This window comes from Plodia interpunctella, chromosome 20 (genome assembly GCF_027563975.2).
Source record: "Plodia interpunctella isolate USDA-ARS_2022_Savannah chromosome 20, ilPloInte3.2, whole genome shotgun sequence".
Taxonomy (NCBI): Eukaryota; Metazoa; Arthropoda; class Insecta; order Lepidoptera; family Pyralidae; genus Plodia; species Plodia interpunctella.
The window spans coordinates 6,367,619-6,394,737 of record NC_071313.1 but is presented as its reverse complement, the minus strand read 5'-3'; the positions used below and the strand labels follow the sequence as shown (position 1 = coordinate 6,394,737).

Below are 27,119 nucleotides of genomic sequence, written 5' to 3'. Positions count from 1 at the left end.
CTGCGCAGATTGTAAAATACAATTAAGGGAAATGGCTATGAACAGGTGATTCTACTAATAGGCGATGGGCTGTCCCTGTCACTGTTTAATCTCAATTCGACCAAAGCTAAACTTGACCTTACAAATTCACAATTCTAGGCTCTGTCTACCCCGTGTGGGATAAAATCGTGATGATACAATTTGTTTTTGTTGGATGCCAACGACCGCGAGAAATGGAGACAAAAACGCAGAAAAGCGGATTTTGGGCTCCAACGTTCAACGGCTGAGGAAGTAATCGGGAAAACGCTTAAAGTGTAAACTACCGGGTACAAATCTAACTTAGTGAGTGAATACAGAGCCGAAAAATTATTTACTAGTTGTTCGCCGCGTCTTAGACTTCGCGAACACAATATTTTTTTACAAAATTGTGAATATTTCAAAAACGGCTTAACTGATTTTATTGCCCCCTCAAACTTAAAAATTATATTGACAGATCCTACATACCTTTTAAATTTCATCAAAATCGGACCAACGGTTCGAAAGTGCAATTACAAATGTTGTAATTGCCCCAAGTATAAACAAAATTAAAACAATCCAAAAAATTAATTTTTGCCCAAGTAGAATTGTACACCTCTCTCGCTTCTTAAATATTCTATTCTTAAATATCAGTTTTTCGATGAAACTAAAGTGTTTCATAATACAATAATGAGGTAACAACGTAAACACAGATGTTAAAACCGCTAACAGTGTATGCTAGCACCATCTGCCGCAAACCTGTTACGATCATAGAATATGTAAAAAACGTAGACAGGTGTTTATATTCTAATAAATGTATACCGGAGTTCGCTCCTTTGGAAATTTCGGGATAAAAGTATGTGCTATTCCAGGATATATTCTACCCGTGTACAACATTACATCGTAATGCGTCTTGTAAATTCTCAGCAAACTTTGACATAACTGCGCCCGGTGCTTCACTTGCCTTAGAAGTTTCTAGATAAAATTACCCTATGTGCTAATGCTATCACAGATATATTTTGTCGTGTTCCAAAAATCCATTTAGTGGATTTTGCGTGATTGACAAACAGCCAGACATCTGAACTTTGAACAGTAGTATTTCCGTAATTAGTGTAGTTTTGAGAAATATCATTTAAATTCGATAATGACGTGAAAAAGTGCTTTTAGAGGTCTAATCTACTATTTCCATTATAATTGTGTAATGTGTGTTTGTTTGTCCTTCTTTCACGTCAAAACAGTGCATTGGATTGAAGTGATTTGTGGAGTGGAGATAGTTGAAGACCTGGAGAGTAAGATATTGTACTTTTCGGCGCAGTATAAATGGTTGGCCCTTGAGATCAGTATACACTATACGATTATTTACCCGGTTATGCGCCGTTGCATGTTGCATCGACAATACAATAGTATAAGTTAACTCGTCAAATTACATTGCGCTTGCGATTGCTTTGCAAACAATGAACGGTGATTCATCTTTGTAAACCCGAGTTTGTATAAATATTTGAGAATTTAAAAAATATCGACATATATAAGAATATATTGCTAGATTAAAGATAAAAGTACGAAATATATATTTAAAAAAAACTTGAAGCACATATGACGATCATCATTCAGCTATAACAAATGATAATGAATTTCTATCAGAAGATATTTCTTTAACTCTTTACACAACACTTAACATAAAAAGACGTTATTTTGTGTCTGGGGTTGTGTCCGTGAAAGGGTTAAACATAAATAATTCGAAGCATTGATTTCGTAACATTCAGTAAGATTGCGTTCAACGGAATTAAACTAACTGTCAAACTAAACTTTCCATTTAGGTATTACCGACCAGTTATTCATGGAAAAATACTTGAATAAACAGAAAGAATAGAAACTATCATTATTTAACAGAGTATTACATAAGAATTATTATTTATTATTCAATAACGTAACTAATTTATTTATAATTTAAATAACGTCGTAGTTATAAATGGCCAATTACAAAAATTAAAGCAATCCAAAGCGGAGCCAGAAAATAGAAAAAGCAATATTTGGTAGAAGATGAAATTTTTTGCATGAAAAATTGATACGTGATTAAACTTGCCATTGAAATCTTTTTTTAGAAGACTAAGTAGGCAAACAGGTATGGAAAATTTTTGTAATAATAAAGTTGCCTTAATTGCCTTTGTTTAGCGATATATTGTGTTGGGCGTGTTCCTAAATCTCGTGCCGACATATTACAACAACTATTAATTACAAATCATTTGTCTTAAATAATAATGTGAAGAAGAAAAAATCTTCTCATGATCAATACGACCATAACTCAATGATAGGGCTATTTATATAAAAGAAAAATCGTATATTTGGATAATATTATTATATCCTTTAGCGGTATTTCAATCATATCCGTAAGTGTGAACAGGCCTTAGGCGCATCAAACAATACAAGTAGTCGCATCCTTTTAATATTAATCTCCTCAGCCTTGAGCATGTCTCACAAATACGACGCTCCAACATAATAATTATATGCTAACTAATTTATTATAAAAATCATTAATATCGTTATTATCGTATAATATGACACTGAAATTATATCTGATATAACACAACGCTGTATTTTATTTCAATAAATAAAAAAAGAGATGTCCATTTTCGAAGCATACGATCGATTTAGATTTACATATTTTGTCCGTCTAAATGGTTTTAAGTGAATTCAGCCCGGGGCTGTATTTCCATGAAAAAGCCTTGTCTTCTTCAATGACAAATAGGTATCGTAATGATTTAAAAAATCAAATACATCATTCAAATATAAACAATACAACTGGCCAAGCACTAACAACCTAACCTTACCTTATCATCCTGCAACATTGCACAGTTATTATTATACACAAAATTAAATAATTGCACGACCTAGAACAAAATAATGCAGGCTGCACACATACGCGATCTCAAACAGATGCCGAGGCTAATCAACGTACATTGCGTTACTTTGTGCGTGAGACTTTTTTACCGCAACAAAAAACCAGCAATGTACGCTGAAATAGCAAAGTTCGGCGAACTGTTCGCCGATATTGTATAGCCGGTATAAGGTGGAGACGTGCGTCTGTCACGGACGGGCAAGTCGCTGGACTTGAAGGAGGGCGTCCAATGTTTAATTCATGAGATCGCCATATTTGTTTATGGAATTAATCACGTGATCTTGTATTATGTTTTGTACATATCAATTTGTTTTTGCTTGTTGGGATTTTTAGAAAAACTCCATAGTATTTTTATTTTAATTCTTTGGGAATTTCGACATTCTAGAATGTGAATATGGCTACCGCACAAAATGATATTTTCAAATCGGATAAGGTCCAGATTTGCAATTTCAAACAACAATTATTACTATAGTGTGTAAATACGTGTATAATAGTGCTTATGTACAGTCAACAGCACATCAATTTATCCTAAATTAATTGCTAACTCGTCGCTATTACAGCGCCGTAGAGTTTCTTGCAGAGTAACTTGATGTACTGTTGACTGTACACACACAATATAGTACGTAATAAGAACTAATACTGAAAATACAATATTACTTCTAGACCAGAATAAACACCCAGGTCAGCCATGCAAAATTTGTTGACTATGCAGATACAGATCGCATACAGATAACTAGAAAACTTTTATTTATTTACGTACATCCATTAGACTGCGAAAGTCAATTGCATGTGCCCGATGCGGATTACATAGCAAGAATCAACTAGTATATAAACAAGGAATTTCGCTCATTACAATACGAATGGCCGGAGAATATTTTAATATGAATTGACCTGAGAATTTACTGCACAGTGGTTGTCATTTAAATCTGTTAGAAATGTGATTTAATTCTTTTAAAAATAAATTACTTTTTCAGCTCTATCATAATGAGTTTTATTTATTTATATTCATAACTAGCAACACGGCCCGGTTAGACCTAGACATTTATTTCAATGGGGTTACCATTTCTTGGGTCATCGAGTGATATAACGTCCTTATGGCTGACATTTAAAAAAGAAAAGATCAAATTTTCCTTGGACATGGAACTTTCGCTACACTAGCGCCCCTTCGCATTCAACCGCGCTAGTCTTCATTGCAAATCGCTACCTATCTATATCACAGAGCTGGGTTGGTAATTCAACTGTTAGCTGTACAAGACCGAATAGCATTCATTAAGTCGTCTAGTCTTTAGAGCCACTACATTAATTTCGTCCTTTGTCACGTACATGCTCACTCGAAAATAACCCTTATCCTAGTCCAAGAGCTAGACTATAGTCTAGCATATCTTAAGCTACCTTCATAAAGCTAGACGTAAATTATACGATGATTGTAATCACAAGCTTTAATATCCTGTAATAGATAACGTGTCTAACAGATCTGCAACATGCTAGTTGTGTTCACTGGTTCGACGACCGCGGTGGCGCAGTGGTAAAGTTCTTGCCACTGAACCGAGAGGTCCCGGGTTCGATTCCAGGTCGGGTCACGATGGAAAATGATCTTTTTCTGATTGGGCCCGGGTGTTGGATGTTTATCTATATATGTATTTGTTATAAAATATAGTACCATTCAGTTAGTATCCCATAACACAAGTCTCCAACTTTGGGGCTATCTCAATCTGTGTGATTTGTCCCAATATATTTATTTATTTTATTTAAAGTTGATAGTAATTAAATTCTTATGGTATCCATCCATCTAAATAATTATGTTCCAACTAATCATTACAAATTAAAAAGAAAGCAGAAAAATAACATTAATGGATAACTTAGCATTATGAGAATCTGCAATAAAATTATTACAAACCAACAAACAATTATTATAAATCTAAGAATAAAGAATATAAAAACTTGGTACGATTTCATCAAAACCCCATCAATAAATATTAAAGTGGCTGCAACTGCAAATGATTAGTATTCAGTAGCTTGTTCTGTGCACGTCAGAACCACGACTTGGCACCGTGCCAATGGTTGTCTGGAACCAGTAACTATGTGTGCTGTTGCATTATCATATAATGGTTTTGCATGTTAGATAATAACTTGTGCTAGCAGTATTAATGCTAACGAGTTTTTGCGAGTTATAATATCACAATCGACTAAATTTGTACAGTAAAGTATCCGTGCTAGCCCCACTTTCGATTCAAGAGACAGCAACACGCGACGATTCACTGTCACAATAAATCTAGTGTTAACAGGTTACGGATATAAAATTATTTATGTCCTACCACTAGGGTTTACAATGATTAACTTTTGATTGAAATTAGACAACTTTAGCCAACAATGATATACATAGTACTAGATGCACCCCGGGGCTATATATATATATATATATATACATTATTTCTAATAGCTAATAGCATCCAACTAATTAAATCCCGTTCCTTCTCGTACATTTCTAACATACTCTTTCATGTATAGACGGGCGAAACGAAAAATATTACGAAAACTATAGCTTTCTCTGTCTACATGATGCCCGATATTTATTATGTATTTCTTATGACGACACTTTCAATGCACAGTGGTCTAAAATTTCGTTTTTATTTGGCATCATTTAATAGAAATCAATTACACCATTGCGTGTAACAATGATTGATGCTTATGGACTGTGCAAACTGTGCATCAGCGGTGTTACGATAAGTACGGACGGCTATCGACGTATGATTGATGGCCAGGCTGTCACGGTAAATCATATGTATTACGAAGGTAATGTTTGTGTTAGTGCAATTATAATTTAATTTACGCGAGGAAAAAATGTTCCAATTATTAATAACGCCTTCTACTTTGTCAGTTATTAATTTAAAAAAAGTATAATTTAATTACTCTTTTTAAATGTGATCAATGTCAGGTGTTATTTGGTCTTTCCGTAATAATAGTATTTGATATACCTATATTATGATGTTTGTTATGTCCGTTTGCGTGTCTTGTTTATTAAATACTGTCAGTTTCAATGACAACACCGTTTTTTTTGTACGAAATCATATTTTATATTCACGACACGGTCAATGCACATGCACGCACTCGAATATGTACTTTGTATTTAAAAATTAAAATCAGAATAATCACCTAATAAAATTATCTATGTTTTTAATAGCGGTTGCCCGTGGCTCCAATTTCGCGCTCAAAAAATACAACTTTCCACACTTCCAACGACCTCCACCCAAAAAATAGTATTTAGTTAGCCATCGACAGGAAAAGAAAAAGAAGACGGTATTCTGTAAAAAAATGTATCGTTCAAATTCTATTTTTATAGTTATTTTTTTGTACAATAAAGTATACAAACACACCAATGCGTAGTTCATTAGCTGGTTATTTTATGAATTGAGCCTTGCTGATTTTTTCACAATATCCCTTACCTTGTGATAGGTGTCCTTCTGCCAGTTCTTAATTTGCGCTATGACGTCGTTGACCAGTCTGTCCCGCACGCTGAGGTGCAGGTCTGAGAGCCTCTCCGCTTCCACCATCCCGCCTTTCCACGCTGCTTCCATTGTGCCGTATTCGGGACCTGGAGAGGGGACAGAAGATCAGTATTTTTATATACTAGCTGTGCTCCGTGGCTTCGCTCCTGTGGCAATTTCGGTATAAAAAGTACCCATGTGTTATTCCAGGTTATTTTCTACCCGTGTACCAAATTTCATAACAATCGGTTCAATAGATGATGGATGCATAGGTAACAAACTTATTTTCGCATTAATAATATTATATTTGGGATTGCTACGTATGTTTTTGGAGACGATGCTTGATTTTGCTTGATGCTACTCTTAAACTTTCACGTTGCATAATTATATGTATACTAAACGACAGGTATTGAACGCGCACATGACAAACGTGGTCGACCATTGACAGGAAGATCAGATCAGAACATAGACAGGAAGAAGTGGAGGCTGAGACGCTGTACCGACACCACATAAAATGGATAAGGGTAGGCGGATGATGAGATCTATATTGCTGCGATTTATTTTTGCACAAACAGTCATAACAATAAAAAAAAATATTATAAAACAGTATAGTATATAACACCAAACAGGTGCCGACTATGTATAATTATTATAGTTTAAAACCATGCGTGTTAACGAACTACGTGATATCTAAATTAGCACAATGGAATTTAGGCGATTTGTGAAATACTCGTACTTTTCAATCAAACATCTGTCTAAGAAATTCCGCAGACAAAAATTCTATTCATCTCTCTCTCATCTGAGCATTTTCTCGGTTCCTTCTTCAGCCGTTGAGCGTCGGAACCCAGGGTCCGATTCACCACCAGTTTGTATTCTGTAAACGGGCATGGGTATTAGGCAACTGTCCACAGACCGGTTCGCCTCAACAGCTATCTCGGTAAACACAATCATATTGCGTAATATAGCTGTAAAATGGACAAAAATTTACACGTACAGTCGACAGAATAATTCATAGAAATAATGACATCTGTCGTAATTATATTATACTAGCAATCCGTCCCGGCTTAAAACGTTACGTCTATGTTACTCCGGAATGTTTCGTGTGTATCTGTGTAAAATTTCATCGAAATCGGTCAAGTAGTTTTTGAGTTTATCCGTAACAAACAAAAATACCAATCTTTTCGCTTATAGATTCATATTTCAGATCATTCGTAGACATTCTTACAAGAAAGGAAAAAATAATTTCAACAAGGAAAAAAAAATTAAATATGTCCTTTACTAAGACTAACAGACAGATGTAACCATCAGATGCTGCATGTACCTAGGTTTAATCATGATGATAACGCCTAAACCTAAGTCTACCCGAAGGCTCCACCTAGCTGTCCACCCAAGCCAAAATTATACTGTCTGAGACTCCATTCCCGTCGCTTGCATGAAAAAACTCGTCGACTGTACTGTTACACGCAACAGCATATATTCTATACAAATTTATAGCAATTTGGCAACTGTGACAATATAAATGTTGGCCTGAACGTTGCGCCATGGGACGTGTACTGGAATAATGTTGTAAATACGAAATATTATTTTAGGTTATATGTGGCAATAAATGTAATGTTAAAACATCCATTTATATTATGAATAATCTGTACATTTAAAATTCTATATGCTGTTACATTTATAATTTATCAACTAAAAACGCCGAAGGCCATGCGAAAACGAGAAAAAAAGCGGGAAAGCTGGTCCTGGGTTCCGATCCGACGCTTAATGGCTGAGGAAGAAACCGGCAAACGTTTTGATAAGAGAGCAAAATACAAAACAGTATCAATAAAGCTATAGACACGATGCTGAATAAGAAACAACAAAATAATTGCTCTATTTCTTCATAGTCGTATTCCTCATGGCTGAGGGTCGTGGTCATTACGTGGAATCAAACACACACAACAACTTTCTTGGCGCTATTCATGGAGTGGTTTGCCATTGCCTTCTCCATTTCACACACAAGTTAATAATCAACCATTGTGCAGGTTTCCTCACGATGTTTTCCTTCACCGGAAAAATTAATCCGAATTACTCTACTACACAAACCCACAAACCAATCTAACGCTCCGCCATTCATTAAAAAAACACGAGTGACAGAAAACAAATGATTCGTTAAAATAAACAGATAAATCGAAGAGAAGATAAGAGAAGGTAGACCTTACTCACATTACATCACGCGATGCAAGGTGCAGGCAGATCTGACATAATTAAACTCCATAATAAACAATATAGCACAGAGAAAACAGAATGTCGACTCAGTGCAATGGGTAAAATTAAGGTTTTAATTTCAATATGTTTTATGTCATTAACATTTTCTTTTTTAAATAATAGTCTTATAAATCAAAACATACAGGTAAAGTAAAATTAAATTATATTGAGTGATTGGTTCATTTTATTACCACCAAAATATTAAATAATAGTATACGTAATTGTTTTTGTCATTTAGGTAATATTCCAATAATATTCTGTCGCGTTCAGAAACTGCGTTCATCTAAAACACACATACATATGTGTGTTTTAGATGAACGCAGTTTCTGACGCGCGAATAACGTAATCACTTTCCGCATACATATGCGGAAAGTGATTACGTTATTAAGATATCATTATATATAATCATGATAATATTATACTAATATTATAAAGATATGAAACGCGAAAAAAAAAAACAGGGCAGACAGTTCTGGCTCCGTAAAACGAGGAGGGATTACCCCAACTAAATTGGAAATGGGCGTCGTAAAAGAAGACACAATAATATTATAAAAAGAACAACCAAAACAATTCGCGCAATGTTTATACAACTTGTTCCTATCACAGAACAAAGTGTTTGTGATTATGCACAATACGTTATATACCCGATACAAGTAAGAATCAATGATGTACCACTATGTCCCGGAGTTAGCCTTCTGTATCAATATTTACGCTGCACTGGCATCAGTTGTTGCAACGGTACTTTCACAACTCGATTAGCACTCGACACTCGCCAACGCGACGTAACAAGTGCGAGTCGATTCGGATGCCATGCGGCGCTCAATTTTATCGATTATTCGATACTTTCGATTTCCGCGGTATGCAAGGTGCATTGTAATAGGGTTGCTAAAATTACTTTTCTTGCTCGTTTGTAAGTAATTCTGTCACGTCTAATTGTCGATTTGGCACTCCGGTGTGTTGAATAACATTTTTGTTGAATGATTTAAGTCGCATTTTTTTACTTATTTCTAAATAAGAAATGTTACCTCATTGATTGGACTTCGCAATCAAAGAAATTGTGAATAAACAAACCCACTAAGATCTGAAACTTAATCGTATTTGTATATATTCTTTGCAATATTTTAATGCCAACTTCTAGCTAAGGACTGAAACGAGAAGTAAGACATTCAATTCATACTATTTTACGACGGGTTGGACTATATATGGATCTACCAGTCAAGTAAGTATGACTGTAGAGAAACTATGTACCTCAAAAAAATTTTGAAGACAAATACATATGTAGGATAAGCAATCTAGTCCACAAATTCTGCATAACACTAAGAGATCAACTGATCCAGACAGCAAGAGATCTTAATACAAATAGATCAACTAAGTAAAAGGACTAAATCACGTGACTAAACACATGTAAATTACTATCGAATTGCCAGAGCAAATTAGTATTCACAGTGCAGAATTAAACAGACAACCCCTCCAAAAACACGACACACGTATATAGAGGAGTAATTGCGGGACGCACCCGTGAACCGAATACATTATCGATTACAGAATACTCGATTACCTTTCGTTTTCGAACGCGAAAGAGTTGCATTCGATTGCGTAATGGTGAAAAATGTACGAACAAGTGAAACTCGCTGCGTTTACTTTATAGTAGGATATTGTGATACTGGCCGCAATAAATACTGAGATCTTCCTTGATTTTTTTTTACATTTAATTTACGCTTCATTAAACTTTTAGTAATATTACATTTATAGTCTTAACGCATTGTTTCCCTAGTAAAAAACGTAATTTCATTTGCTACGCTATAATAATAGCGACAGACACTGATCCATATGTTGGGCCTGTAATATCGTAGATCATCACTTTTTCTTCCTCATTAGGATAATTTAAACTTTCTCCATAGCTGGCGGTTATGAGTAGTCTTTGGGTGAGTATCATTTCTATTCTACCACTACTACAAGTTTTTGTCTACCTAAACATGAACATATAATTACTTATCCAAAAATAGAAAAAGAGCAAAATTGATACCTACAGCCTAATTTATGTGGTTCGAGAATTTTACTGGTCGTGTGGTCCGCTAGTCTCCTCATGACTTGCCCTTACTATCGCATTCGTGTTTCTGTTAAAGGTTTAAATCTATTCTTATTTAGTGTACCTTCAATAGGTCTAACTTCAAATTTAGTTATATTTTTCTGTAACGTAAACATTCGAAAAAAATTCAATAAGTTCCATTGTAAATTACTAAAATATGTATAATGGAATTTTTCATCGTGTTTTCGTCGCCGTGGTCGGTCAGTACAACGCTTTAGTCAAAGGCAAATATTCCGTGCGATGAATTTTTATTTTGTGATTGTAATATTTTGATTATATTAGCAATCGAAACCTTCAAAGAGTCACCTTAACGTTGACCGTAAATAATGAATCCGACAATTCGCACACAGGTTGTTCGACTTTTGTTAATGATGTTGCATATTCGCGCAGTGTGGTAACGATTGTCCAACGAACCGGTAAATCGGTTGGTCAAGACGCCGTTCAGATCACAGATCACAGATACACAATCGATGTATGTCTTGCAAGTCAGCACTGACATCTGACACACAACCTAAGATTATTGTGTGTCGATTGCCATTATCATTGTAGACATCACTATTTTTAATAGTTTCGGGTTTTAAATCGACGAAAAACTGCGTAAGAGATTGATGTTTTGACAAAGCAACTTTGAAAATCTTAACTCTGTAAGACCAGCGGAAGTGGGCGATTTTTAATTATAAGATTTGAGAGACCCAGCCACATGACAGGAGAAACTAAATAAAAGCTTAACAAATGCTATTTGTTGTTGATCTTGTAATATCACCTGTCAATGATTTTGTAATACTTTTAAAGTCTTAAAAGATATTACAAATTAGATTTAAAATACCAAAATTAAACATACTTCGATGATGTTAATAACATATTAAATAAATAATAAATATATTAAGACAAATCACACAGATTGAGCTAGCCCCAAAGTATGTTTGAGACTTGTGTTATGGGATACTAACTCAACGATACTATATTTTATAATAAATACATATATAGATAAACATCCAAGACCCGGGCCAATCAGAAAAAGATCATTTTCCATCATGACCCGACCGTGGATCGAATCCGGGACCTCTCGATTCAGTGGCAAGAATCTTACCACTGCGCCACCGAGGTCGTCAAATTATAGAATATATCAATATTATAGAATATTCAGCAACATTTATTTAAAAACATCAACGACCCCAACTATATTTGTGAGCAAAGGGACGTTTACAATCGCGACAAGACTAGATAGAATCTCTCTGGCCTACTCGTTGTGCCGTAATTTGCGTGTTAACATCCTCGGCATGACGATGGTTATCTGATCTTTATTGTCTGCTCTGGTGTACTTGTAAATAGCTATCGGATTAGTTGGAACAATAAAGGTCTTTGCATTTTTAAAGATATTAAAATAAAATGATTCAACTATAGACAACTGACAGTAAGAAAATTTTACCAGTGGTAATTTTCATTCGCGAAGAGAAGAAGCTACTTTCGATTCGATTTCTACTTCCATAACCGCTAAAAATATTTGACAATACTACTGTATCTACGCCTTTCGGAGACTCTACGCCTTTCGGAGACTACACAACTTGACCAAGACTCAAAACATCCGTAAGTTTATATCAGTTGTAAACACTTCACCCATTAGAATCTTCCTCAATTCAAAGGGACTATTAGCAGACATCGACATCCATATTCATGTACCGGTAAGTACCTCATACAATGAGTTGATCGGTCCTTTCAACACAGTTCAATGGTAGCAAAGCTTGGTGAATAAACTTCCCGTTGTCAATAGCGCTTTAAAATTATGACATGTCATTGAATAAGACAAAGCTAGGAATTAAAATATGAAATATTGTGTTTTGTTTTTAATTTCTTGAATATCATTTAGTTTTCTGAGATTTAATTACTGGCAAAGAGTAAATAATTGGTACATCTGCATAAAAATACACGGAATCCATGCGAGTCTAATGAAACTGACGGAAGACCAGCAAAAATACCAACCATTCTTTAAAAAATCACTCTGTCTTCTGTTTCTTTAACACTTAAGTCCAAATGTCATCAAATCAGCCATAAGACTAACCTTTCTCAATAAGATCGTTCCATTTCTTCGCCCATCCTCTCAGACTCTTCGCGTATGTCTTCTCAATGTCCGCCCTCTCCTGCACCAGCGCTTGCAGCTCGCTGCACAGTCTGTGTCCGTCGTCTACCCTCCTGGTGGTCCGCTTATAGTTCCCCGGCTCCCAGAACGAGTCTGACGTGACGCTGAGCAGCGCCTGCTCGTCGCTGTGGTGAGACATAGCGGTGCGACACTCACACACCGCCCCTCTGAAACAATAGATAAATCATTTGTAACTTCTTTTATTGGCACAATGCTTGAACAATTCTTATCTGGTAGCCGGCTACCGGCCTATTAGGCGACGGGTTAAAGGAGTTTTCAAAGCCATGAAGTAGCTACGTATATAGTGTTTGGATACTGAGTTTATAAGAACATTGCATTATGTGTCAGGTTGATGTCCTGTCGACCGTACCAGTATTAAATTCTACTTTTTAATTTATCACAGGATTTGAATGAGTTCAAAGTCGAGGATCGAAAATTCGTTCCTTTTTCAGACTTGAATGAGATAAATTGTTCTGCTTTTATTTTTCTTCCTGAGCTGTTGATCGTCCTATAAAGTAAAATTTAAAAAAAATATCAATTAACAGTTATTGGGCAATCAAAACAAGTGAAAAGAGAGGAAACATTACGTATACGAATCCAATTAGACTGAAACTCGAATTAGCATGTGATTGAATACACGTAATGTGAACACAGTAATCGTTGCTGCAAAGTTGCAACATTACTTAATAGATTCATTTGATTAATTCACTTAATTACGGCGCGCCTAATGACTTAACTGTATTTTTTAGACTATGAGGTAAATCTAGATTAGATAACTTATTCGGCGAACACAGACAGATGGCGATGCGAATGAGCGTACATTACGTAGCTTGTGTGTAAGGTTTTTTAACCGCAAGAAAAAACTAACAATGTACGTCACAACCGTCAAAGCTTGTCGTCGATAGTGTGAAGCCGGTATTAAAGTCACAGTAATACAGCTCTAGCTTTATTTATTTACCCAGCTTTGGCCCGCGGCTTCGCCCGCGTTATATTATTGCATTGAACAAATCATTATCTTCACGATACGGCACCTTAAAATGAATAAAAGTGACTATATTTACTTTCTTTCCACAGGACAAGTTAAAATTGTGGGTCATCCCATTAGAAGTACAAACAAACATATCAGATTTCTCTTCCAATACAAAATGACATTCCAATACCTTTGTATTGGGGCAAAAAAAAAATCTTGCGGTTCAATCAGCCTATCACTCTGCAGGGAACTAGTCTGTGCCACGAAAGACGCGCGGCAATATATGTATAACGTTCTAAGAGAAAAAATATCGTATGGAGAGCGTATTACGCGCATGCGCATAACCATATAGCATCCTTGATCTGGGCTGGAGCTTCGCTCCCCTGGGAGTTTTGAGATAAAATATAGCCTATAGCAATCTTGGATAATGTACCTTTCTAATGGTGAAAGAATTTTTGAAATCGGTTCGGTAGTTTCGGAGATTACCCGCCTCAAACACACAAACTCATAAACTCACAAAGTCAGAAACTCACAAACGCTTACCTCTTTATAATCATTGTACAGATGTAACTAAATAGTATATGTAATGTAGTCGCTGTTTGTCTGTCCCTATGTACGCTTTGATCTTTAAAACTACGCAACGCATTTTGACGGTGGGTTTTTTAAATAGATACAGTGATTCAAGAAAATGGTTTATATTGTATAATTTATTATGGTTTCACCCGAGCGAAGCTGCGACGGACCGCTAGTCTAATAAAGCATGTTGCGCAAGCGCATAGTAAATTATGCTGCAAATTACTATGATATTAAGCATGACCAGACGAATGTTGTAATAATAATAAGATTAAATCACACATACATATGAAATTTTAACCAAATATTTTAAAAGATAATTAGCGCGTTTCTGTCGAAATTGGATACGTTAAAATTGCCCAATGAATGCTAATTTCAGACGATATTAATCCAATTGCATATTTTTATTATTATAGTTGAATCAGAACAATATTTTGAAACAAGTTTATCAAAATCACTTCATTGTATAAAACAATCGCGTTCCGCGTCTGTGTAAGCTTTCTTCAACGGATTTTAATGCAGTTTCCTGTTATTTAGACAATTTATTCCAAGCGGTGATGGTGTAATGGTTAAGACGCCCGCCTGTGGATCGAAAGGTCCCAGGTTCGAATCCTACTCGTGCCACATGAGTTTGTATACCATGATTATGTATAGTTGTTTTTATCGACCACCACTTGCTTCCGGTGAAGGAAAATATCGTGAGGAAACCTGCACACTGGTTGATTATTAACTTGTTGTGTGTATAATTCCACGTAATGACCACGACCCTCAGCCATGCCAATTAAGATTGATTTGTTGTTAAGCTGTCTTTCTTACATCTGAGCGTTTTACCGGCTCCTTCCTCAGCCGTAGAGCGTCGGAGCCCAAGGTCCGCTTTCCAACTTATTCGTCACGCACGGTCGTCGGTATACCTAGTTGTCAGACCATTGCGTCTACTCAATCGGCCGCAATTGCAAATACATAAGCGCAGGAGTTACGAAATCGGTGTGCACTAGCCTTTAGACTTAAACATCACGTGAATTCTCCCAATGATACGCAGTACTCATAAATGAAGCCAGATCCTAATGTAAATGGCATTAGCATCACAGCCAGTTATATAAATATTTATATATACTAGAAACTGGTAGAATGTGCCTTGAACTTAAAGCAGAGCATCATTATAATAAGTCATAGAGTTTATTTATGAGTCATGGACATATTCTAATAAATAAGTTTTAGATTACACAATCAAAGTCGCTTACCATTCCATAGATAGGCCATCTATGGAGTGGTAAGCGTTTACTTTAGTCTTTGGTTGTGCACTGGTTACATGAGATTATTCGGCTGTCGAGCAAACAATGGCATTCGGCATCTAAGTACGCTGATAGTGTATAGGAGCCATAATGAAGAGTATTAGCGACTCCCTGTCCCGCTAAACACTACAGTCAATAAATCTAAAACCTTAAAAAAATGGAGTAAATCTATGAAATAAATTGAATTTTGACGACCTCGGTGGCGCAGTGGTAAAAGTTCTTGCCACTCAACCGAGAGGTCCCGGGTTCGATCCCCGGTCGGGTTATGATGGAAAATGAACTTTTTCTGATTGACCCGGGTCTTGGATGTTTATCTATATATGTATTAGTTATAAAATATAGTATCGTTAAGTTAGTATTCCATAACACAAGTCTCGAACTTACTTTGGGGCTAGCTCAATCTGTGTGATTTGTCCTAATGTATTTATATATTTATTTATAAATTGCTTTAAATTGGCCTAGTCGTATCCCAGCAATGGGCCGCCGTATTGCGATTTTTCTACGCGAACTAATCACATTGCGGTGTGGTTGTCGTCGCGTCACAATGCTACATTGTTATTGGTTCGCTGCGTCTCACTTTGAAAACTTTCGACGATCGATATCGAAAGACAAAGTCGCACTGCGCGGCCTCTGACATAAGGTTGGGATTGCCAGCCTGTTTATCGCCACCATGTCTCCTAACTTTGGGATCATGATGAAGATAACCATTGGATGTGTTGCCAACCTTGAACACTCAGCCTTGAAGTAATATTAGGTGATTATGAATTCTCTGCAGGTCCCTGTAATCCATACAAACAATGGCGTCATTCCAGCATCATCGACCGAAAATGCCGATCGATGTAATGAGCAAACGGTTAATTAAAATGATAATCAAGGGATTAATTTTAATAAATTTATTTTTAATTTACAAATTACGAACTTTTCTAACGTTAGATTTCACATACTCTTGAAAAAAAAAATTAACCACCTAATTAAAAAAATTGGTGCATTAAATCATTTGAAATATTATATTTTGCTGACATTTTGCGAAAGTGACATTATGCGTCAAGAACATTCTCGTAATTCCCAGTGTCGGCCGCATAACTGGCGCGCTTGCAAATGTCAAGTTCAATGCCGGCGCGGCTGACTAATTAAGTTGATGGCAAACCACTGCAATGGACCATGAACTATGTAACATTAATTGTGAAAAGTAATTATTTTTTACAGTTTCACTTCACTTTGAGTTTTGATACGATTTCTCTATAATCTATATACTATAAATATATAATTTCACAATTAGAATAAATATTTATTTTACAGTTACTTACAGGTAAAAAGTAAAGTATATTATGTGTTATCAAAAACACCTCTTTACAACCTACCTACCTACTAAAACGTATAAAAAATATTGTAAAAAAATTACCCAAAAAAATGCAGCATATGATACAGCTTGCCCTTACACCGACCTCTTCGACGTCTTCTATTCCTTTGGTATGTCATGTCTCCACCACACACTCACTTATTCAACTATGGTTCATAAACAACAATTATTTCCTCTAAGCCTGGTACACTCGTAATCCCGATAAAAAAATATATTTATTACTTCTAAACCTGGCACATTCCTGAACTGGATAAAAAAGTTAAATTAGTATTGTGCATTTTATGTTTCGAATACGGGATGTTACGGATGTTACCTGCCAGGAGCAGGCTATTACGGCAACTGGTACGCGTATCCAGTCTCACCGCATTAGATCATCAAGTTCAGAGTTTCCTCCCACGGCCACGGTGATATTATCACTGTGATACCACAGTAAATAAACAACGCTGTTCTATTCATAGACGCGAATTGGTGAGCGTATCCAACCGCTAATCGTTTTTTTTTTTAGTATTTCACGTTTTTCTGACGCGTTCGAAATATGAATGTGTTTGAATGTAAATTAGTTTTGCTGTAATATGGAGAAACAAGTTTTTAATTAATGACGAATTTAGTAAAAAACATTGTAGGACGGCGATTTATTTTCGAATGATATATTTTTATCTACAATTTTACAAAGTATTTGAATATGACAACATTAACAGACATTACAATACATTTAAAACTCATAATAAGGCCTTCACAATCCAGCAATTTCAGTTGAAATAAACCATTTAAACTTGACATTGACAGCAGCAAAAACATTAACAAAACGGCTCACCGAGCCGTCTTTTGCCGCCAATTTAGTTGTCAGAATGTGTTGTAAAATTCCGAGATGCTTAATGAAATACGCTGCGCATAAGCAATTTGAATGGAATGCGCCGCTGAAACGAATGAATCTAACGACCTCAATTATTTAATTACACTTACGTTATTGGTAAAATTGGTGACCGGTGCCCATATTATAGAACTGTTAATACGGGTTTACCCCCTGTGTGGGTGACCTGTTCGATCGAACATGAGACTGAGGGCGAAGTGCGGGTTTACATTTCACTTCTCACTATCGAATCGATTCGAAGTGAGAAGTAGCGAACCAATCACATTGCGGTATGGTTGTCGTTGCGTCACAATGGCGCAATGTGATTGGTTAGCTGCGTCTCACTGCGAGTCGACTCGATATGGTGAGATATAAATAGCAAAGTCGCACTACGCACACTGGAATATTTTTATAGATGTACAATGTGATTTCGACGTGTTTATTCTAGAGAGTGATGTTCGATCAAATAAGTACCCTCTGAGCATTAAATACATTTTAAGATTTGTACGTGATGAGATTAAGTATACTGGAAAATTCTAGTATCTGAGACCAAGACTTACTTTTGGTCGCTGAGCCAGCGTAATCATTATAATAATTTTCTAAATTAAAATACAAAATTGTTTTTGTATGTAGTCGCTCCCGTAGGAATTTCGGGACAAAAAGTACCCAATATCCTTCTCCGTACTTCAAACTACGTGTATGCAAAATTTCAAGAAGATTGGTTGAGCAGGTAAAGCGTGAAGAGGTATTGTTACCTCACAAATTTACTTTCGCATTTATAATATTAGGAAGTTAGGATTAGGATTTAAATTATCTCAGTTCCCAATCTTATAATCCAAGTTTTTTTCGTTTGTGGATTTGCAATCGACTCGCAATGAAGATATTATATACTAAACGTATTATGTTTTAAACGCGCACTTACGCAAAGAAGAAAAATTCGCCTAAAAATCCTGAAAAAAGACCAACACAAGTAATTATATATTTCGAGAGATGAATGAAAAACAAATACATTTTGCATGCAGTTCTCAACGGCGGCGGGGTCGACTAGGAAGTGACATTCAGAAACAAGTAAACACAGTTGTGTCATCATGTCAGGCTTGCTGACATTCTTCACGATGACGTCATAACACCTAATCGCGAATAGTCCTTTCATTTGTTTTTAATTTTATGAATTTGACGAATCGTGTGGCGATTTTATTTCTGTACGAAGTTGAGGAAGCGTGTTGCAGATTTTTTTATAAAATATAACGTTATTTAAAATAAATAACGAGTCTTGGAAAAAATATCGAATTAATCACTAATGTAAAATTAAATAATAATCTAATTAAATAACCTCAGCTATGAGGAATACGACTGTAAGGAGAAGGAATAAAATGTTTATAACTAGCTCCATCTCGGGCTTCGCTTCACTGGGAATATCGGAATAAAGGGTATAATATCACACAATAATGTTATAGTTCGTATTGGGGAAATAATTTTGAAAATAACGGGAACATTATACTAAAGTTGGTTGGAACTCAACCATCATAAAAAACTAAAATTTTGTAACAAGTTTGGAATGCACTCGATTAGAAATGATCTGCATTCGTATGTCATGAACAAAATTACTTCTATTCAAGTAATCAATTGGAAAACTCACATACAGTTAACAATAGCACAAAATCTGATGACTATAAATAACTGCGTTTAAATTTCACACAGAAATACTTTTGATTTTAAATACAGTCTCTCACGAAAATTTCATTCACTATTGTATTGTTATGTGAGCTTGCTTCAAACACCCATCAAAATATTTATATATTTTGAATATTTATGTAATTAATTATAGTAATGTTCCGCCTAAAACACAATACAGTTAAATGTGGTTGATGTGGCCTTCGAGTTTCGCAGCGCTTAGCTCTGTCTCCCCTGTAAGCAATAAAGATGTGATACTGTATATATGTATATATGTTACGGCTAAACCTCGAAGTGCGGCTGTTTAGGTAACCTATTGGGAATTACCCGGCAAGACCTAGGTGCATACGGTCTTCGTCGGTTACACCTGGGTATATCGTATTTATCCTCGGCTATCTAGTGGTTCACGCTCAGACCAAAGAACTAAATCTTAAAACTACACACTGAGCAATACCACCGTAATATGTGATCAATCACAATTCAGACTAAAAGAACCAAGTCGACAAATTAGTCCTTAACAACATACGTTTTAGAGAAGTTTTCCTGTGATCCACCTTAATTAGCTGGTTATAAGCAAACCGACCTTGCAATGGATACTACTGATTCATACATTAACATATCGAGTGTTGGAACCTATTGTATTACCTAATTGTACGGATATAACGGTTGTATGCTGATTGGTGTGACGGCGATCTATATCAACTACTAGCTGCGCCCCGGGGCTTCCTTCCCGTGGGAATTTCGGAATAAAAAGTACCCTATGTGTTATTCCACATTATATTCTACCCGTGTACCAAATTTCATAACAATCCGTCCAGTAGATTCTGCGTGAAAGAGACAAACATACATACACACCCTCCAAACTTTCGCATTTATAATATTAGTTTAGTAGGACGTATGTCATGTCTTTACGGGGAGGACAGAGCCAGGAGTTGCAAAAATTTGAGGCAACATTTAGCTGTATGGCGGGTTTGTTGGTGGAGTTGAGATTCAATAATGGTAGATTGCTAGCCTATCGCTTATGAGAAAAATCTCCAATTTACAGCCTTATCGCTATAAAGTCATTAAAATTTCATTAGTGATATCACTCTTTGAAATGAAATATATATTAAACGCCTCAATAAGTTAAATTTTATAGCAAATTTTCAGAAATAAAATGTTTTTTGATTATAAATAAAAAAAAACAAACTAAAAATTTACTCAAAACCTAGAAAAAAATTGTCCAGTTTTCGGACTTAAATAATAAAAGTGAACCACAAAACTTTTCACTGTGTGAACGTAAATGTCAAAACCATAGACAAAGTGAAAGAATTACACAACAGTCGTTATAGTGATTAAAACTATGTGGAAAATAGACTATGTGGAGAATAACACTATTACGATATCGTTCCAACATATGTTTATGCAGCTGCAATTCACACATCACTTAGTGTAGTTGATTGTTTATAATTGAAATTGTATTTACGGTTATAATTATAACTAGCGGCCCGTCCTGGCTTCGCTCGGGTAAAAGCATAATAAATTATACACGTAAACCTCAGGAACGACACTATCAATTGGTGAAAACCGCATGAAAATCCGTGCAGTAGTTTTTCGAGTTTATCGCGGACAGACAGACGCGGCAAAGGACTTAATTTTATTACATGTAAGGATGTTTATATCATTTGTAGGATTAATTATGAAGATATTGTTGTTGAATTATTTCGAAAAAATAACGTTATAATAAGAGAGGTAAGAACGACTATGGAGAGAAATACAAAATTAAATACATCTGGCCTCTACTATTATCAAGTGTATACGTCTTATAAAATTAATATCAAAATTATGTTCGATCGAATATGTGCATCTAGGAACCGGAAAGTGAATTTAGAAGTTAATTTAAAGTTCATCAAATTCCTTCGGTATTATTGTCAAGAACTTATCGACTATAAATAAATATAAATATATTAGAACAAATTACACAGATTGAGCTAGCCCCAAAGTAAGTTCTAGACTTGTGTTATGGGATACTAACTCAACGGTACTATATTTTATAACATATACATATATAAATAAACATCCAAGACCCGAGCCAATCAGAAAAAGATCATTTTCCATCATGTCCCGACCCGATCGAACCCGGGACCTCTCGGTTCAGAGGCAAGCACTTTACCACTGCGCCACCGAGGTCGTCAAACATGTCGACTGACATGAAAGTAAGATAATCGTATTTATTTATTTATTTATTTATTGCAAACACGCCGCTATTACCTCGACATAGAGGTGTATGCAGGGTAACATGATGTGCTGTCGACTGTACATATGTATGAAAAAAGTAAAGTACATAGAATTTCCTATGTTCGGGTGGAATCTTGCACCAACATATTGAAGCAGATATCTTCAACCCAATATGTTCAATGTTAGTTTGGATAATTTTATTAAGAAGTCTCATAATAACCGTTTCGGCCACAGAGAGTCCATTGCTGGTGCTGCTGCATAGGACGGATATTATTTATGGATATTTGTTAGGCGTTAAATGCGAAATTATCTCTCTGACGACAATAAAAGCTTGCGGCAAAAATTACATTTTTATTTTTGTAAAAAAACCTGTAATTTCAGTAAAATATGTCTACATGTCTTTGCCTGTTAGTAAACAGCAGATCTTGCACATCATATGCAAGAATCGATTCTCACGAGATCGCCTGCGCAACATTACCGGACTGAAAAAAGATTGTGCGATAACGCCGACTCTTTCCCACTGTAAATAAAAACTATGGAGCGACAGAGTAAACTAGTAATGACTCGGTGCAGTGGTTCACAAACTGTAGAGATTCATTTTGGGAGTATGAATCAACGTTGCCAGATGTCCCGGTTTAAGTGGAACGACCCGACTTATACTATGTTGTAATATGAAATTCTGCCGTATCTTGTTTATAACCCGACAGTCCGACATTGTTCATTCATTTATATAGATGGACATATAGGAGTTCCATTCAACTTTGACAGTATATGAAACGCAATAAATGAATGTAATTGAATGAAAATCATGCCGACAATTTTGCATATATAAGCACCAATAAAGCGGGTCGTTATTACGTCAAAACGTTATTATATAAATTTGAACATGATATAGAGATATATACCTATATCCTTGAAGATTTTGCTAATTGTTTCATGTAACCGTAATGCCAACTCCACACTCCCGCCGAACTCAAACATATGCCGATGCGAATGCACGAGCATTGCTTAGTTAGTATGAATGCATTTATTTACCGCAATGAAAAATCAGCAATGATTGGCAATCTGTTCTACGACAACGTGGAGCCGGCATAAAAGTTTGAGAAAGACGTCGAGCATTGAGAATTGTTACGCTCTAGACAGGAAATGTGAAATGATACAAATCAATTTCATTCATACATTGGTACTAGTAGTACTCCTCATTTGTGAGTTTCATTTTGGGTTTCGAAGTACTCAATACGTGATTTCACACAAGTTTCGAATTGCAGTAGTGTTTATAGTTAAGTTAGTCTCGTGACAGTAAAGATTTAGAACATTAAAGTAAAGTAAAAGTAAAATATCATTTATTTTCTCCAACAATCGTTGACAAGTAATACTTAAAAATAGTACAGTTAATTATTGATACCAGCACCGATTGAAGGAGACTGGAAACCGATGAAGGCAGGCCTGTGTTACAGTACTCCAGAGTTAAACAATCTGACAGTAAGATTTACATTCTCCGTTTAATACAAATGAGATAATTGTCATAAAACATCAGGATGTATGTATGCCAACATACAACACACAAACAAGAGAAGAATTCCATAAAACTGCAACTGCTGATATTGAATTTCCACGCCGTTTCATTTGCGCTGTTTATATCAATCTATCTCATTTTACGAGTATACATAGGCTGCTATTTATGTATCCGGAATAACAAAATTAAACAAACATATATTATTACATATGGTTTTATTGTTTCTCGAAGTATTCTCCGCGATGATCTATGCACTTCTGCATACGATGAAACCAATTTTCAAAGCACTTTTTCCATTCTGATTGAGGTATGTCCAAAACGTGTGTTTTGAACGCATCAACGGCCTCTTCGCGGCTCGAAAAACGTTGACCACGTAATTTATTTTTAATGTTTGGAAATAAATAAAAATCATTGGGTGCCAGGTCGGGGCTGTACGGCGGATGACCCGTCAATTCAATCTTTTGACCCTCCAAAAAATTATTTGTTTCAGCCGACTTGTGGCAGCTAGCATTGTCGTGATGAAGTATGATTCTGCGTTGTGGGTTGTTCTTTCGTATTTTTTCAAAGACTTCTGGCAAACAAATGGTGGTGTACCATTCAGAATTAACAGTCCTACTATTCTCTAGTGGCACTGTAGCTACATGTCCGTTGATACCAAAAAAACAAGCGACCATTTGCTTTAAAGTGCTTCTCGCACGAACAACTTTTGTTGGATTCGGTTCATCTTGAAAGACCCACACCGTTGACTGCTGTTTAGTTTCAGGATCATAAGCATAGATCCAGGTTTCGTCACCTGTGTAGATATTATAAACAGCTTTTGACGTGCCACGGTTGTATTTTTTTATCATTTTCTTACACCAGTCGACACGAGCCTGTTTTTGATCTACGCTCAAGTTGTGCGGAATCCAACGCGAACAAATTTTTTTAACAATTAAATGTTCGTGTAATATCGCGTGTATACTCGTCATACTAATGCCCAGAGACGCCTCTATCTCGCGGTATGTAACATGACGATCTTGCATTACTAATTGTCCCACAGCATCAATATTTTGTTGTACCACTACCGATTTAGGACGACCCTCCTTAATTTCATCCGTGAGCATAGACCGTCCACGTTGAAATTCCTTAAACCAATAATACACAGTGGTTTTCGATGGTGCTTCATCTCCAAAAGTTAAAATCAGTTGTTCGATGCACTGTTTTTGAGTTAATCCACGCCGAAAATCATAATAAATCATCGCGCGAAAATGTTCACGAGTTAAATCCATGGCAATGAAGACAAGCTATTTTCAAAATTGGCGCCAATTGAAAAAAACAAATGACAGGGACATGAAAAATATTTATTCTCTAGCCGAAGAGTTCTATTTTCAAATGTTGTAATTACTTTTTAAATATTCTAGAATTATTGGCCAGTTCCGGATACATAAATAGCAGCCCTCGTATGAGAGAGCGGTCACATTATTATTATAGTTTTTAGTTTCATTTGCCGTAATTATAGCCAAAGTATAAGGAAAAATAATGTATATAAATAAATTTTGAAGGGTCAAAGACAGATTGAAGAGAAATATTGCAAAGTTAAGTACGTAATGTTAAAGAAAACATTTTATTTGTTTCCCGATGATTTTACGTATAATTTTCCAATTACAAAGCAAACTGAACTATTTATAGTCCGTGAGGCAAGTGCAAGTTTATGCGCTCGTTTATCTGACTTGTTCAATTATCCCGCAGTCTAGTTACGGCACTGGACATCGCAAGCTGGACCGGTTTCTGATACAGAGCAATCTTATCTTACGTGCTTCGAAAATATGTTGGCCTGTGATATCGATAGATGGCAGCCGTTGGAAGTGAGAAATAAGTGACCAATAAATAAAAGAAGATAGAAAAACACTATAGGTTATCTAGTCTATACTAGAAATCTAATGTGTAATGCTTTAAAATGTACTCAACATGCGGTGTCTGTGTCATTTTGTAGTTATATGCTGCCGGAGAAACCATTATTAGGTATGAGATTTTTGGCAAAAAAATATAATATAATAATAGAATAACGTGTTTTTATATTATACACGTAGTTATGCAAAAAAACCTCAAGCAAAGTTCAAAATACTCACAATTCTTTATCAGGTATTTTCATCCTATTATGGCAATTTTAAACGCTCTTCAATCACACGACACGACACAGCACAAATCCACAAAAATGCAACACAAATCACAAACCACAATTCAAATAAAGAATACAAAACGAGCAACGTACAACAGGACGAACGAGTACAAAATACTATCGGACGCAAAAGCAGCGGGTTCAATGGTGAAACTAGAGAACGGAACGGTTCCGCCGGGCGCCCGCGCACTAATGCGATTTCACGTGAACGGAACGCAATTATGTATGTAATCTGTGGTAATAACAAACGCCGAAATAAGGATGGAGCGTTTTCCCTCGCCTTGGGTGCGCGTTGTATCCTGGACTAAAAAGTTTGAGAAGGACGGCCACTGTTGTAATGTACTATGATTGCAACATATAAATTTCAATAGCTAATTAGGCCAAAAAAAAAAAGAAAAATCTTTACTTTTTTACTATTAACAGTTAGAATTCCAATTGGAAGATCTCATTTAGTTATATAGCAGTTATATTGGGGAAATGAATAGGACAGGGTTGCCTTCGTATCTAAATAAATTAGATGATTTCTCAGTGGACAACCCTTTTTCTTGATTGTATTTTAAAATAATATGATTTATCAATATCAATTTATGTTGAGAAATAAACGAAACCTAATGTATATTGATTTTCACAAAACTAAATATAAATGTTAATAATTATGTTCTTGTGTCACTTTGAATAAAATCATATAGCAATATACTCACAAGAAGTTGTACAATATTATTAAATTTTCCTATCAATATTTATTTATTTTCCACGTCTATTCTTTTATAATAAGAATCTTAATTATATGTACTTGGTATATAAAAGTTCGCTCAACCTACAGGCTACACCAGTTGAATATTGACCGAGTATGAATGATAGGGTAATATGTTTAATGGCAATTTTAAATGCATTTCAAAGAACGAAATAAATATAGTATAAATAATGTAACATTTAAAAAATTATAGTCTACGCACATAAACATGATCGGATTTGGGATCTCCCCTAAAATGTTTCGGTTCATTAAAAAAAAAAGATATCATATTTCACGCGGTTATTTTTAACTTTCTATTATTCTGAGACACGAAAGCCTATTGGAAACACAAAAGAGCAAAGATGTAGCACTATATACACATAAAAAGAGTGAGAAAGCTAGATATTACGCATAAATGGAATAGGTAAATGCATTGCATACTACCGATACCATTTTTTTTTATTTTTCATACAACTTTGAAACTTTGAAACCGAAACATGTTTCGGTTCTGAGTTTCGAGATCAATCCTATTAATGAATGTTATAAATGCGAAAGTTTGTGTTTGTTATGTATGTTTGTTACTCTTTCACACAAAATCCACTGGACCGATTGTTGTGAAATTTAGTACACGGGTAGAAGGATTAAACGAGATAAGAAGTATAAATAAGTGGAAATTCCCAAAGGAGCGACGCCCCGGCGCGAAGTTAGTAATACATACTTTAATCAAATGTTACATTTCTGTAAACCCCTACAATTTGTGTCGCGTGCACCTTTATTTATGGGAATGGCCGCCTGTTCTGATGTAGAGGTTAGTGCGGACGGTGGAATGCGCCCGACCTGCCTCAAGGAAGGACTTGCGGGGTAAAGTTGCGGCCACACTGACGCGCAACCGTCAATATATACATTTTTGTGTTTGTAATGTCTATAC

At 35.6% G+C, this 27,119-nt stretch overlaps 1 protein-coding gene across 13 annotated transcripts in view; it reads right to left on the bottom strand.

The window, feature by feature from the left end:
- Synd (Syndapin) overlaps nt 1-27,119 on the bottom strand; it is a 98,890-nt gene that overhangs the window by 46,407 nt on the left and 25,364 nt on the right. For 4 of the 13 annotated variants that reach the window (XM_053760807.2, XM_064436604.1, XM_064436603.1 and 1 more), the window contains 2 exons: nt 12,771-13,015; nt 6,334-6,482 (listed from right to left, as the gene is read on the bottom strand). In XM_053760807.2, coding sequence (XP_053616782.1) covers nt 6,334-6,482; nt 12,771-12,987 — 366 coding nt within the window. In that variant the 5' untranslated portion in view covers nt 12,988-13,015. Of the gene's footprint in view, nt 1-6,333; nt 6,483-12,770; nt 13,016-17,085; nt 17,383-25,408; nt 25,649-27,119 lie in introns of those variants that run through there. The other 9 variants (XM_053760801.1, XM_053760802.1, XM_053760811.2 and 6 more) reach the window with 7 other exon arrangements.